The following is a 16,343-nucleotide window of genomic DNA, read 5'->3' as shown; positions in this document are numbered from 1 at the left end:
CAAAGTTATGAAGTTGCAGATTTCGTCGTTAGGATTTTAGATTGTAATTTATACACCGAAGCATGAGGGAAATAAGGATTACAGCACAAACTCTCTCTCCTCAACAAGCTCTCGTCCCAAATCCCACATGCTGGTCAGCAGAGATCACCTTTATTAAACCAAATCTACATGTGTTTGACTGCCAGGTCAAGACTCTGAATGAGGTGATCCACGCAAGTCTGCTCCTGGACGGGGAGTCGGTCTACAGCCTGGTGTCCAATCCCTTCCTTCTCCTACTGGCCAGAGTTATTCTGGTCCAGTGCTCCTCAAAGATGGACAGCCTGCAGGTAAGATCACACACTGATCTATCTCTCTCTATCTCTCACCCCTCCCCCGTCTCTCTCTCTCTCTCTATCCCTCTCTGGTGTATATCGCTTTACTGGGTGTGCTTGTGTGACAATTTTTCTCTAGAAAATCCATACTGTAGAAACACAATTGATCAACGAACGATCCAAAAACCATCAAAAGGACACCGAGCGACACAAGCGGCTGAATGAAGAGCAAAGGATTTGTCACGCGATGCGACCATCCGTGGCTGAAGCGCTAAGTAATGAAATGTTTGTGGCAGATCATTTTTCATCCCATGATAGACAATCAATAAGTGTAATATGGTCGGGACTCAGATATTTGCCTGGACACGGCGCGTTAATAGAGGATATGGGGGATTGAAACATGCAAGAAATACTAATGTGGGGCTGAAATGTTGACGATTCTCTACAAACCGGCTCGGGTGGAGGTATCGGCTCTAATCAATGTGCTTTTATCACAAACCTCCCCTCGTAAATCCTGACGGCACATTGGGTTGTATAATGTCCAGCTAATCTTGCGTTTGGCCATGTTAACCAGTTTATAGCTACTGTATCCCCAGTGATTCGGGATTAACGAGGGGGGGGGGGGGACCCTCATAAGACGAGTTGTCTTTTGTCTTTCCTTCTAACGATTTTCCAGCAGACATGTTGCTCCCAGGCCCCGTCGCCGTGTACTACATGACAGCGCCGACACGCTCCCTCAGTTCGCACGCTCTCCCTGCATATTTGCCGGCTTTGATGTCCCCTCTAATCCATACTGTGTCTAACTAACAAAAAGGAGATAACATTACAAACAAAGAAACGCTGAGGGGCTTTGGGAGGATTTTCCAACCGAACGTTGGCGTGAACGTGCCAGGTCGTTGCCGTTCTCCGCCTGTGGCCAGAGCCTTTAGAAAAAAACCAACAAACAAATCAAGGAAAAGTCAAGTGGAGCAGAAAATGGTTGTGGCCCTGATGTCAGAGCAGGTGTCGGCCTCAGCTGCCTCACACCAGCTTTGACCTCAGCTGCGTCCAGAAGTGCAACACTGCTCGATGTTGGATTTCCACTTAAAATGCAAAACGAGATATAGGGGAATTAATTACCGCCACTGTTCTCCGCCCCAGCCGTTGTGGATGTGCGCTGCCGTCAACAGTCACCACCTCTTTGTCCGTATCACGCCGCGTTCCGCCGGCCGCTCACGGCCCGCTGCACGACAGCAAATATGGGGGGAGGGATAGTCGGGAGACAGGTGGACGTTGACGCGAATATACGTGAGGGCATGCTTATGTGCGACACGGGGATTGATTCAGCGTGATGGACAATTAACCCCTCCCCCGTGTGACAGACGTATCCTTCCCGACACGCAAAGAAGCTCGTGACGCAAAACACTGCAGCTACGCAATTGCAGAATAAGACAGAGGAGGTGGGGGTGAAAGTAAAATAGGTTTTGGTGTACAAAGAAATCTAGCCCTGAAATCTAGCCATCTCTAAAAAAAACCCAGGGAATGAAAATAAATAAATCCCTGTCACTTTGTTTTGCGGTCAAGCATGAGAAAGTGAAGGAGTTTGCCGTTTTTTAATGTGCGGTCAGCAGCACTCTGGATGTTTGCTGTGTATGTGCTTAAGAGCTGTTGGAAGCACTGATCTGTGTTGAACGTGTTCTGTCTGGTCACACTGGTTGTAGGATGATGTAATAGCACAGCCACCACAAGCAATGCAGCCAAATCCAATCCAGTAGTTTGTCCCCTGGTGATGTCCAAGATTTTAACAGATGGAACTCCATGCCAACACACACAGAATGTCCTCCTTTCTTTGTTTAGTTGTTTTGCAATTGGTATGAAATCAAGTCAAAATTGGAATGTTTTACAAATGTATATTCCCCCCCGGTTTCTTACACATTATATTTGATTATGACAGTCTTCAGGTGACTTAATGCCTCTTTTCAGAAATGTAAAACAACATAAATCAGAAATGTGAGACTCGCTGAGGAAAACTCCCAAGTGTAATGACTCCATTGCTTTCTTATGCATAATTACGGTTTCATCAGGCATGAAAAGCTGTTTGTTACACTCACACATTCTAATTACTTTTTCTCTTGTGTGTCTGTGTGTGTGTGTGTGTGTGTAGCTACTCCCCTGGTGGACTCTACGTTACATCAATCTGCACCAGCAAATCTTGGAGGCGCGGTCCCCTCAGCTCCTCAACTTGGCCCGAGACAGCATGGAGAAAGGTCTGTGGACACGCCCGGGTCAGAGAGTCGCAGTGTGTAGAGCCACGGCCAAGTGCTTGATTTAAAGAGCTGGGCATCTCGAGTTTGAAATTTGACTCATCACATTGTCTAATCTTAGGACCTAAGTGGTGATCAGTGAAGTGTTAGGTGTGTGTGTGTGAGCCCAGAACAGAGCAGAGGTGAATACTGATGCAGGATGACACACACACACACACACACACACACACACACACACACACACACACACACACACACACACACACACACACACACACACACACACACACACTTCACTGTGCAATAGTTTCTAATATTGAACTCTGTGGACATCAGAGTTTCTTTGCAGATCTGTGACGACGAATTCATCCACAGCATGAACAAAATGTCCGAAGTGAAAAAAATTGACGGTTCTTCACAACACAGCTTGCAGCACTCGACAGGCCCGATCAACCTGCGTCAGGCTCAGTCAGATGGAAGCTGTGTTCGCAGCCCAAACTGCCTCCGATTTGCCTCACTCGCTGAAGCATGCGCTCAGTGCGAGTGTCGGTAATTGAAACTGCTGGCTGCTGCTGTTTATGTGCTCGTGCTGCTCCGATCACCGGCTCCCAAAAAACAAGGCTTTGCGAACGCCGCCCGGCATGTTTAGTCCGTGTCCAGCACAAAACAAACAAGTGGAGCTTTTTACAAGCTAAAGACAGATTGTTCTCAGTTGGTGCGGACAGAAACGAAGGCAGAAATGTGTTTTAGTCCTTCTGGGGTGTTGTGGATCGTGTGAGTTTTGTGAGCTCGCTGCTTTACACATCTGTGAACAGCAGAATTACATCTGTATAATTTATGTTCTTCTCCCTGGCTATGCAGCACGTTGCTCCGGGAAATGCTGAAATTTCTGGGTGAACAAATTGAAATGAGCCATCCAGCACTGAGCGTATCTGATCAGAAGCTGGTGCACATCCAGTACTGGTTCCTGATATCGGCGCCCAGAGGGGGGACCCTGTGATAAATACTACTTTTGCAGGAGGTCTGTGGGCACCTGCACTCTGTCCTACATATAAAGCCGTCGGACCGCAAAGCACTAAAGAAATTAAATCTCCTCAGTAGCTTGTTTACCTGCAGTAGAATAATAGTGTGTGATTAATTGGTATTGTCAGCATTTTGTGCCAGAGTGTATTAATTTCGCCCCCTGTTTATAAACAAAGCCAATTTACTCTTTTTATTGTTTCAACCGGCCACCAGGGGCATTAAAACCCGACGTTTAAGATGTTTTGTTTAATTATCGCTGTTTTCTAAAGATCTTCGGCTGGCTGGATTTTTATTGTACAAAAGCAGCAGGCGTGTGTTTGTCGGAGTGTATCCCGTCGTGTGGCGGTTAACAAAGCGTGAAGGGTGAGCAGCCCGCGTGGGCTACAAACGCAAACAATCCATATTCCACAGGAGCCGCTGGTTTAAAACAACAAGATCACACAATTCCATTACGAGCGAGCGTGGAGATGAGGGCGATGTGAGACGCATGCAGATCCTGCTCCCTCTCCCTCTGTCTCTCTCTCTCTCTCGCTCTCTCTCTCTGGCTCTAGGGAGGTGCTGGCATGTTTAGTGTGATGGTGTTTTGTTTTGTTAGGGGATGGTAGTTGCAGCGAGATGGCCCTCTGTGGGGGGAAAGTGTGACTGAGTGGCGCTTAAGCGTCTTGGCAGCAGCCGGACAGACCCGCCCGTGCATTGCTGATCAAGATCGCTCCCCGTTCTCCACTTTCCGTCTCCTCCTGTTCATCTTCCGAGGTGACTTTGGATGGAGGCACTCGCACTAATGCAGGGTCGCATCCATTTCAGGGCCCCGCATGCATGTCCGCCTTTTAGACGGTCACAGAACAGGATTATCTTTACACCTTTAAGAGGTCAAAAGAACCTGTGAAGTCAAACCCTCCTCAGTGTGTTTTCCTACGTTGTCCCCCACGTATCACAATTCCACCGGCGTAATTTCTCCTGCAGCATGAAATCACTTGCGGTAAAGGTGACGCAGACGTGTTGCATGTAAATCTCTCTCTCTCTCCCCGGGGCCCCATCAGCCCCGCTGTTGCTTCATTAATGTTGAATGGGGATGAAAGCGTATGATTCCTGATCATGAATTATACACCTCTTCGCCGCTTCTTTCCTTCCTGCAGCTTTCAGCCACGAACGATCCCCCTCCCTCCCTCCCTCCCTCCCTCCCTCCCTCTCTCTGACGGGGCCCCCTACAAGACCGAATTAATAATCGGCTCAGATAGATAGAGAGAGAGCGAGCCACAGAGCTGCAAGGGAATGATGAGAGACCGAGCCTTCATCCTTTACCTTCACCTCCATGTTTGTCTTTTTTATTGTGTCAGCCCAAGGTCTGGGTTCTTTGGAATGGGAGTGTGCAGATTGCAGCTGTACCGCACTCACACGGATTATGCCCAGGAGATCATTTAGATGTCTCTATTGATTAAGGTCCAGATTATTACCGTTTACATTCCGAGACCATCTTCTCCAAATTGCATGATTTCGACCCATCAACTGTCAAAGGGATTGTTTTCTCCCGATGACCATAAAATGCTGAAATGGGAATCCAGACCCAACAAAACAGATTTTCTTTCTTCGGCATAAACACACTCTAGTGACCACGTCCCTTGTCGCGTACTTGAATGTTCATCCCATCCTTTCCTCTCTCGCAGTGCTGAAATGCAAGTCTCTGTTCCCGGACCAGCGAAACCTGGCCATCCAGTTCCACCTGGAGTGCGTCTACACGGACCTGAACTACTACGAGTACCAGCCGGCCAAGGCGCACATCGAGAAGGCCAAGGAGCTCTCGGGTCTGGAGGTCAACACGACTGGTAGGTGCTTCTGTGCCAGAGCACTGTGGCCTTGTCTAATAGAATTGGCTGCCGGCGCTTAAACAGTCGGCAGGAGTCGGCAAAGCTTAGTCTCACTTCACGGCCCGTCTGCATGCAAGTCGGCATTTCAAGTATGAATACCGTGCAAAAAGGTTCCAGAAGCTCCTTTTAGTCCATCCGTGATAAGCAGCCTTCTTTTGCTCAAATTTATTGCACACAAGCTCTGACGATCCAATGTGTTGGCAGCCATTTCTTTAGTTTTCATCCATTCATGTGAGGCGGGAATTCACACCGGCGTAGTGATTCTTCTCCAGGCCGGGAAAAGGAACCCGTTAAGTTTTCACCAAGCACATACGTCAGATCTCCTGGCCTTCCCACCGTGCAAAACCACTAAATAGTTGAATGGAGATTTGACCGTCAATGGAAGAACGACTGTCTGGAATTCAAGTTTGCCCGAGTGTCAACGGCGCGACAGTAACCGATTGTGTCCGATCGTTCAAGGTGTTCTCGGCAAAAGGACCCGTTTCCAGCAGAAGTTCTTGCCACAGCTCATGCTGCGGGTCACCCGGAACAAGGATCAGGCAGACGGCGAGCCGAGTCCCGCCCCCACGCCTCGGGCCCACCTGCCTAAGGTAAGAGCTGCTTTAAAACCGTACATTCCGAAGCCACTTACTCTGGAAAATCTCCATCTCCATTCCACCATTTACCACAAGGGAAATTGCTCCCTCCATTGTCTGTCATTTCTCATGTTCTTGGATGGGTCGAGTCGTGGAGACAGAAGTGCCTGCAGGTAGGAAAGAGGACAAAGTCGATCATATTTTGCCCTCGATTCCACCAACTCCACAAGACTGCTGCTCTAAATGAGATGAGGTCGTGTTTCTTGAGGATCTGAGAAGCGGAACCATTTCCTGGCTATATGTTTACTGGCACCTTGACATTATTAGACTGAGAGAGATGGACGTTTACAGACACACACACACACGCTTATGTTTTTCCGATATTTCAGTAACGTTTAATGTCGAATGATTGATTTATGGGATTTACTGAACTTTGTTTTTGCATGCGTTTCATTTGAAAAGGCCTCTATCATAGCTTGATTGGACAAACTCAAGGAAACTCAAAACTCATTAATGCTGGGAGATCAATCATAATGTCATAAAGTGGATATTGGAATAGAAAATTTCAGCTCCTGTTGCTAGGCATCAAGTCTCTGGTTCGTTGTCTAGTATAATAGTTTTCTAACAGTTTCTCGGTCCCAAATCCAGCAGTTTGGGATCACCCCAGTCTTTGCTCTCGCTCATATTTGATGGCGGGGGCAAATCATTCGCAATACCCGTCACCATCAGCAGAGGGAGATGTCCACCTCTAGACCTTTTTATTGCCATCTGAGGCCCATTTCTGCCGTTTCTACCAATGGAATCTCCATACTTGACGCTTCACGCTCAGCCTTCTCTTGAAACCAGCGAGGGGAATTTTTACTGTGCATTCTTGGTTTGGTTTGGTCTCCAGGTCAAGTATGTGTGCGTCATTAAGACTCAGCAAACTGGAGTCGGGTATTTTGAGCTCTTTCTTTTATGGACGAACATTTGGATCGTGTTGGCTTTTTTAAAAGCTTTATTGCTACAGTTTCTTGCATTGGTTGGTTAAGTTGTGTCTGCGTCGGATACTTGGCCGATGGCTGTTGTGGTTTTATTAGTTCAAAGCCATTGTTGGTATGTTTGGACTTAACATGGGGAACATATTGGTTTTATCCATTGCCACGTGAATATTTTGCAATAAATGTGGATTCGATTACTTGAACAACTAATTGAACAACTTCTCCTCCATTTGGAATATTGTGTTTTGTAATTGATGCTTAAGACGGCTGGCGACTTTGTTTGGTCATCCTCCAATTTGGAAACCTTTGAAGTGAAGACATACTTCATTGTTTAATGTTATGTGCATGCGTAATTTAATAGGACAATCCTTTTCATGTGGCTGCAATGTAAGCTTATTGAGACTGTAAAGACCCTCTAGTTTTCTTCCTCATGCAGTCATTACCATTCCCATTGTATACCACCTCCTTTGTGCATCGTCTTACACTATGACATCCCACTTGACAGTTGTGCCTTTACAGAAATAAATAGCATTTGGTGGCTGTAAAATGCAGTTGTTATTGTTGTTGACGTTGAAGTGCTGGTTAAGAATGAGCCTCGACAGGGCGCCGATATAAAGGCGTACCAACCAGTAGGACACATGTGGGAGCCTTCAACTGTGAAACTACCGGTGCCCTTCAGTGTATCCGTGTATGTAGAAACCAGTTGACGACCTTCTGAAAGGTGTGTGTGGGGGTGTTAAAAGAGCTCCACAAACCGTCTCGCACACACTCACCGAAAAGCCTCTCCACGCTTTAAAAAGAGGGAGACATAATGAGGGAGCAGGGGAAGTGTCGGGCGACGGTGGGCAGACATCTTTTGTTGCCTCCCGTCTTTTCAGCACTGTGATGATCTAATTTCCCTCCGTCATACTTCCTAATTCTCCCCTTCATCTCTCCGGTGCCTCTCTTCAGTCTGCGGAGGCTTTATTTTCATGTCCCTGCAGTCATTTTGCTCTCCTCCCGGCTCCCTTTTGTCTCCATTGCTTACATTGCTGGCTGTTACTGTGTAATTTGGCACCCAACCACACATTGCGGAAGAGTGTTATGTTGGCCTGTCAGTGACGACTCCAATACATATTCCGGGCTCATTAACACACATGCAAAGATTTCATTGTGTCGTCTGGAACATGGTGTACCTTCATTTATAACCTGCTGTCTCTGCTGTGGAGTTACTGAAGCCACTGCTATATTCCAGCATGTGGCAGGTATGGAAGTCTCTTATCTACCTTTTTTTAATAATGGTGTGAAAGCAACTCTTGTTCTGGTGCCTAAGCAACCTAAATGGACCTAAGTAATGACATAGACCTGCTGTTTTATGATGAGAGCAGTAGCTGAACAAGTAAACACCGCAGTAATACACAATACAGTTTAACTGATAAATTAATACTAAATGCCAAAATAAATCTCCAAAATATTACTAGTTGCTTTTGCTATTAAGATATACAATAAGTTTCGTTGTTGGATACTGTGTATATTGGCTTGTATTAGTGTATTAGCTTTGCTTCAATAACATGTCAGTGTTTCATTTCTAATAAAAGATGGATGAACAGCATGAGACGGGAACTGAGAGCAAAACTGTATCGACACGAAACGGAGCAGAAGGGTGGAACTGATTTATCTTTGTGAGATCAAAATGTCAGACAGCAGAGAGGGAGCGAGAGAAATCTCCAACATTTCCCCAAGAATTCTGCAGTGTTACTCTTGATATCACGTAGATGTAAATCCCTTTCTGCATGGAAGCCGTATAGTTTTCTTTAATGTTTTTATATTGATGTGGTTAAGTATTGGCTGTTTGTCTTGTTGGGCCACTTAACACACGTCTTTGTCAAACATTACAGCCAAAACATGACGTCACCAATAATGCATTACACTAAAAGAATAAGTTTCTTGCCCTACACACTTTCTGAAATCTCCTCAAACTTTGCCGGCCATCGTGGACTTTTCCCTCCATCGCCTGGCTCCTTGTGCTCGCTAATACTCTCATAACATTACAGCAGGGGTGGGGGGGTAAATGGGCTCAATCAAGGCTGTCATTAACCAGGGCTCACTGACTGCCCATCTAGAATAGGATGGAAGCGGTGAGGGAGGAGGAGGAGAAAGACGCTCTTCATCAGAAGCCAATCAAAATTACTGCCAGTAGGGAAATGGGGTCGTTTCTGCCTCTGTGCATCCGCCTGTCTGTCTGTGGATCTCTTGTCACATCTATGGTTATGGAATCATTTTCCCTTTTTTTTTTTGCATGACTGTAAATGCTTTTTTTAAATCATCTCGCGAGGTGAAACTGTGGCGCGTTCACATATCTGAAATATATTTACATGTCGATTATTTAGGAGGTGGAGACAGGAGGTGTAATCAGTTCAGTAAGCAAGAGGTCTCCAGTGTTCTGTATCACCTTTTTTTTGTGCCTGTGGATCAGAGAAAATGTTTTTTAAATTGGTATCCGCTTACTGGATTCCCTCTTTTGTCACCTTAAATTCAAATTGAAAGCTTGGCACTTGTCAGGAGATCAATTGGCGCGCCTCGCAGGGTCACGGCACTTATAAAATGCTTTCGGCTCCTTTCTGGTCGGAATAAAATCAGTTACATCTGTCAAGAAACTAACCACTCTGGATCAGCATTTGTGTTTTTAAGTTGCACATCTTTTTTTAATTACCGTTGATGCTGGCCGACTTGGCCGGTCATTGCTGTTTTCATGTTCCATTGTTTGTGGTTGAGACGTGTTGCTCGCACCTCTTCACTCCGTATGTGTTTGTTGGCCTCCATTTTATGCAGGACTGTGAGCTCGGTGACGACACTGTGCTGGATCAGATCAATCTGGCGGAGCCGAATCAACATGAGCTCCCCGACCTCAGTGCTGAGGAACAGGCGGTGATCCTGGGCATCTGGTAAGGCCTCTAACCAGGAAGCACAGTGTCTTTGCTGCTTTCTGTTCCTCCTTTGTTTAAAAGAGAAAGAAACGGCAAAATACAGGCCATCTGTGTTTGGTTCTTGACAGCGAGTGTTCATACTTCACGCTTGTTTACCAGTTGAGGAAATTAAACATCAGGGAAAACTTGAAGGGAAGACTTGATTATTATTACAAAAAAAATAGCCTCTAAATTCTTAACTACCTAATGTCTCACTATGACATTGTCTGGAGTGCAATAACACAATCTGCAGAAGACGTTTGCACTGAATCCCACCAGCAGTGCAGAGAGGAGGTGGGAGTGCTGAGACTGCTCAGGTCAGATAAAGGTCAAGCGGTGATTGATGGTTCAACACACTAGAAGATCAACCTGTAATTTATCCTGTTAATTTCTGTGCTGGACCAATATAGAAGTGCGTGTTATAGACGCATTCGGAAGGGTAAGAAAACTCTGACGCATTACCGTTCCTACAACACATGCTGCATAATAGACAAAACATCCACCTTGAAGCATCTTCTCTGAGCAGAGATGACCCAGATGTGTATCCTCACTTTGTTGATACAGATTGTGTTTATACTGGACAGACGGCGAAGAACTCAACGGACTTAACAACTTTTTCCTCAGCGGAAAGCAGAGGCCGTATGTTCATATACTAATAATGTGTTTGCGTTATCGACGCTGAAGTCAGATGTGACGTCTGAGCAACAGGTGTGTTTACGCACATGCACGACCTTATAGTGTCGAAGTCTATTGAGCATGAGCCCAGTTTCACTGCCCAAAGCCTAAGTGGTAATTTTAACCAGACAGGCAGCGCTTTCAAGTACTTTAATTGCCTGTTCATCGTTGGTGCTTCTAATATAATGAGATCACATCCCCAGATGAAATTACCCTTCATTACATTTTTGCCAAGGGGCTTAAAAAGTTGAAGAGTCTCTGGACAGCAGAATCAGAGAAGTGAGTTCACCGTGGACCTCGTAACTTTTGGAATTTGACCTTGCCTGGCCTCTTCTTTTTTTCTTCTGTGAATGTGCTGAGCACTTCACAGCTGTTAGAGATATGGCCATCTCTTACGGGGGGGGGAAAAGGTCATTCGGAAATTTGTACTTGACATAGAATTAAATATTTTTCTTGAACCTGCCAACCTCATGGATTAGTGCAATTTGAAACCCACCATATAGCTGGAAAGCCGGAAAGAGCTCATCTCAGCCTATTAGTCGACAATTTGTCAAGAAGTCGAGGGCGAGTAAACTATAGTACACCTGTCCTGTCTCCTTGTCTATTGCATACTCTGTCTATCCATCTTATCTAATGCATCTTTATAACACCAACAAGGTGCTGGTCTCTCTGTATGCTAATATAATATTTTATTTCTATTTTCCTGCAGGCTAATTCCCCATTTGTCAAATCCATCCACTCATAAAGAAGCACTTTGGCATTTAACATAACGATGTCGTCATTTGTCATTTTTAGTCAAATAAGTACCTGATATTCTAACCTGCGTCGCGTTGTAAAGCCAAACCACGCTCGAGCTATTCAGATGCAAACATCAAATTCATCTCCTAAATCATCATTGTTCTAACTGTTCGTCTTTGCCATAAACTTTCCTTCAAGCTGAGTGGGAAGACGAGAGGCTCTTTCATCTCAACACGGGCACGTTTTTAATGGCCAGAGCCCTGATGGCGCTGTAGTGCCAATAAACTAAAGCACTAGACTGTTATAATAAATCAAAATTTCCGTGTAAAAGCATACATCACACTATAACGATCCCAGAGGGGAGGGAATGGAAGCAACACAAATCATCATTCAGAACACACTCGTCTGCCCCCTACCAAAACCTCTTATTGTGTCGCACGGTATTTTGGATAAAATGTGTAAAAAAATATGTCTGTGGTCTGTGTTTTGTGATGATCAAGTCTTTTATTTTGTAGCACTGACTTCCAGAAGAATAACCCTGTCTACAAACTGACAGAAGAAGAGCTCCTGGCCTTTACAACTGTAAGTCTGTTTCATTATCACGTAGACAGTGTGTCAAATGTGTGCTCTGCTCAGATTTTCACCAATTTTCTGTCATTCTGTGATTTTTCAAAAGCTTCAGCAGTAAGATGAAGGCTACATTAGACGCAATTTGCAGTAGAAAATAAAAAGAAGTTGGGGAAAACTGGGAGAACAACAGGGATGCTGAGCTTAAGTGGAGAACACTAAATCGCACGTCCATGATGGCATTCTCAAATACAGCCTCATAATTTTTATTAAAGCAATTAAAGCTTTTAAACGAGCTTAAACCCGCTTGCCAGGTGCTTCTCCAGTGCCAGCGGAACACTTACTGACTACTGCAAGTGAGACTGATGACGTTTGTGATGTTGACAAGTAATTCACAGGGCTTTTGTTTAGGCTTGGCCCTGCTTCTCTCTCCCACTCTTTTGAGTTACCGTGGAATAATCGTGCTCCCCGAGCCACTGCTTCAGAATTTATTTGCACTTATAATCAGAGCGCCATTGTGCATTTCTTCGGGAAAACCACTGCCAACTCTGAGTACCTGATTGAAGAATGATAATTGTATCCTGAGGAGGAGGTTGTCCTTATCCTCTCGAGTCCAGGCAATGAGTTTCTATTCTGAGCAGACTGTTTTTGAAGCTAAAGGGACCTGCATCTGCTTTAAAAGTCTTTAAAACAAAGTTAGAATTGGCGGGATTGTTTCCCTTACATACCCGAGTAGAGATGGCTGCAGCATCCCACCTGGTGCCTGAACCCATTACCCTCAGGCTCAGGTGAACGTGAGCCCACCTCATTCTGACAAAACGAAGCTCTGATCCGGACAATTAACCCAAGTACCACAAGAGCGAGCTGGGCACGTTCTCTCACAGCTGTGCTTTTCCATCGCTGCAACTCACAATGTTTAGCATTTTGGCCGACGTTTCAAAGGCGCACGGGTTCCTTTTTTCTCTTTTTTTTTTTTTTTTTTTCTTTGGGAGATGCTCCGCTACTCCAAGGACGTTATGCACAGTAATCAGATAGCTCACTTGGCCAAAACATCGAGGGTCCTCTGAGTGATTATTGCGAGAGTTCGGTCCATTCAGGCTGATGAGAGCCCTTGGCAGCAAGAATGTGATGGGGACAGGAAATTAAAAGTAAAAAAAAAAATCATAATACTAGAATATAACGGATTCTCTTGAGGCTTGCCCGGCGGCTGACATTCCCCTCTGCCAAAACTCCTTGAACAAAAAAAAACGAAATCTTTGTTGAAAAAAATCATCAAATTTTAGATTCCTGCGTCCTCCTGTCCTTATTCGATCTTTGCTTTTATTCATAATTTCTCTACCTATTACTATAAGAGAAATAAATAGACATGTAAGACCTGAGATGCATGCAAAATTAACTTTATCCTGGTTGACTGGCCCCACTTCAGTCCTTAGCACACAGCACAAAATAGATTAAATGGCTTCTTTTGCCCCCACAGAGTGCTGTGTTACTGTTATTTTATCGCCTCTTATTTAAAAGCACGGAAATGCAGTATACATCTATTTTCTTCCCTACAAATGAGGGAGTCGAAAGCTAACTAGCCCAGAGGAGGAGGAAGAGCCGAGATTCACAATTCACAGGGGGGCTGCTTGTAGTTTTTCTACTTTGTCTCTCCTGTCATATTAACGGTTTTTGTGCAGCAGGCGGCGTGTAAGGAAGCGAAAGCCTGACTGAGCGAGCGTTTCTGTCCAAAATCGAGCCCAGGAGGTGGCTTTTCATTTCAGTGGGGAAAAAAAGCCGTAACATCAAGCACTCCGGAGATAATTTATGCCACACACGTTGTATAATGCTGAATTTTGTTAATGGCCTTCTCGGCTCAACTCAACATGCCACATAAACCACAACCCAGAACTGCTCGTATCAAAGGGTTGGGCCCCTGCTTTCTCCACTCGAAATGAAGAGACGAAAATAAGAACGGCGAACATACTCATCCAGGAGAGGAAAGGGCAGAAGGGAAAACAAACTGTGATTAAAGGCTATAATTGCTCCATCCAGTGTCAGAATTGCCAGTGTTTTGCTGAAGTATTGGCTCGCTTCCACAACAAGGTTCCTACCAAAGCGCCCCACCGAGCCCCAATACAGTTTCTTGATTCCTTTTGCCATCCATAGACTGAGAATGACTTACCAGACGAAGAATCGCGGATACAGGAAAAACTGTTTTGATGCCAAGACATTCTCTCTTTGTGCTCATCTCTCTAAATGAAAACAGACGGCAGATGTACAATGAAGCTACAGAGCCTCTTTTTATTTTTTTTTCATCCCTTCTCTATTGTAGGTATTAAAGTTTCATCAGTGAACATTCTGTCAAACAAGCTACAGAGGGTTTTGGACCAAAATACAAAAGGAGACAGTCGGGGCAAAATGCAGTGAAGATTGCAACCAAGCCGACACGTCTGCATATATAGTGGTATCTATCATAAGAGAAGGTAGCTGATTTAACAACAGAGACGCTGGACATATCACAGCCCTGTGCTCTTTATGTTGACAGTAATTAATAGACACTTGGCTCCTTCCTCAGGGCCTCTCCAAAGTTTTGTCAGCGTGTCAATGAAAGACAAAGTTTAAGCGATGCTGTTAGATAAGTAAAGTCTGGAGCACCGCGGCTCCGGGCCAATTAATCAGAGCGGCAGGATCCATTGCATCTTCAGTTTGGGGTAAAGCAGAGTTTCTGGCTGCCGAAAGCAAAGGGGGGGGGAGGGAGGGAGCCGTTCTGGAGACCTGAAGCCGAGATATGATAAAAGCCGCTCAGACCTGGCCTCGGCACGGCCAAAGTATTTCTCCAGTTCAGATCCAATAAGCGTTGCCAGACTGACTTTGTCTGTGTGATTCATGGTGGAGGCCACTGCCGGTTCAGAGATGTCGAGGCAGCCATCAAGACATTTGCAAAATGTTGGATTGTTGTAGTTAAAACCTACAAAAATGTGATGGCGAAGGAGCAACAGCCTCTTGCATTAACTGCTTTTACTACTGCTTTTACTACCCGACTCCCTCCAAGGCCGATTCATAATTAACTATTAATTTCAACTATGAATTTCCCCAAGGCACCAGAACTTGCATTTTCTCGCATTCAAGACTTTTGCTGCACCTCCCATACAAAACAGGTGAATGGAGTTTAGTTTGGGACGATGTATGACAATGTACAGTTCAACATCATCAATATTCCAGTCAGTCATATTCGATTATGTAGCAGCTGGTATGTTGGAGACCAAATATTCCAGCCGTGTTTGGTCTCTGCTGATATTTACACGTTCAGAAATTGTATCGATCGAAACTCGCACAATCTTAATGAAGCTTAATGTCGTCCTGCAGTCACATCATCACCTCCAGTTTACTCACTTAACTCTCACCTGTAGTAAATTATAAAGAATCCTTAATCAGTTTTCATATTGTAATTGTCGTTTTGCTATGTCCGTGTGCCGCAGTGGCGCCAGGGAATGTTTCAGTTAATGGCTGAAAAAAGCTGAAGTATGCTCGTCCTTTCCATACGAGGCTTTTCTGCTCCGTCAGATTTGTCGCACGTCCATTGAACAGCTGTACAGGGATACTGTCCAATCAGAAGAGAGCAGGGGCGGAGCCTTAAAGAGACGGTACCCTATTTCTTCAAAAAAAAGAAATGGCATATTTTCACTCAGTTTAAGTATAAACCAAATTCTGTCTTGCCAACTGAGCAGATTTCACGCTTTTTTCTCTCTTTCTCTCACTGTTGAGGAATGGAACACTGTGCTGGTTCCAATTTATGCACGTCTCCGGCTTGTCATCACCAATGATTGATTTCCTTTCATTATCGATCTCTTCAGGATGAGCTGTGTCGTACCTGCATTCAGGACACACAACCTTGAACCCACCACCGCCCCGATTCCTCCTCAACACGCTTGCTTTTATCCCACCACCTCCATTAAAAACTAATTAATACCATGCGCAGGATATAAACCACATCGTAGTATAGTGCCTCTTATAACATAAACATATAACACTTAAGGGTGTAAAACAGTAAGATTGTTTTTCAGATTTTATTGTCCAGAGTGTTTCATGGCTTAACATTAATCTCAACCATCTGCTCGTCCCTGACCTGTTCCCCCTCTACAAAAATAAAATGGCAAGGAAGTTGCAGTCCGTAGTAATGCAGTTGTCTCTCTCTGGCATTTTTTATTTTTTTTGTTCCGTGCTGCCGAAGGAAATATTTTGTCCGTCTCTCGCCTGGCTGCTCCCACTCCTTGCCAGACACAAGTCAATTAGCTAAAGAGGAATGAAGGAGCAGAGCGATGCTGCCGTCCCTCCTCTGGGCTTGCAGGGTTCAAAAGGGACAGTGTGGTTTATTTAGAGGAGCGCTTTTAAGAGGGGACTACAGTAAATGTTGAGCAAAACCAATTTCTTTTGCAGAT

General features: G+C 45.0%; 1 protein-coding gene across 1 annotated transcript in view; it reads left to right on the top strand.

The window, feature by feature from the left end:
• The window catches only part of ttc27 (tetratricopeptide repeat domain 27), a 45,747-nt gene that overhangs the window by 9,456 nt on the left and 19,948 nt on the right, over positions 1–16,343 (top strand). The window contains exons 4-9 of the mRNA XM_076166422.1: positions 186–326; positions 2,455–2,557; positions 5,242–5,400; positions 5,902–6,032; positions 9,809–9,921; positions 11,871–11,937. Coding sequence (XP_076022537.1) covers positions 186–326; positions 2,455–2,557; positions 5,242–5,400; positions 5,902–6,032; positions 9,809–9,921; positions 11,871–11,937 — 714 coding nt within the window. The remainder of the gene's footprint in view (positions 1–185; positions 327–2,454; positions 2,558–5,241; positions 5,401–5,901; positions 6,033–9,808; positions 9,922–11,870; positions 11,938–16,343) is intronic.

This window comes from Genypterus blacodes, unplaced genomic scaffold, assembly GCF_046128005.1.
Source record: "Genypterus blacodes isolate CSIRO-AG114 ecotype Tasmania unplaced genomic scaffold, CSIRO-AGI_Gbla_v1 ptg000012l_1, whole genome shotgun sequence".
Classification (NCBI taxonomy): domain Eukaryota; kingdom Metazoa; phylum Chordata; class Actinopteri; order Ophidiiformes; family Ophidiidae; genus Genypterus; species Genypterus blacodes.
The sequence above is the reverse complement of the archived record's forward strand: the minus strand, read 5'-3'. Positions and strand labels throughout refer to the sequence as shown.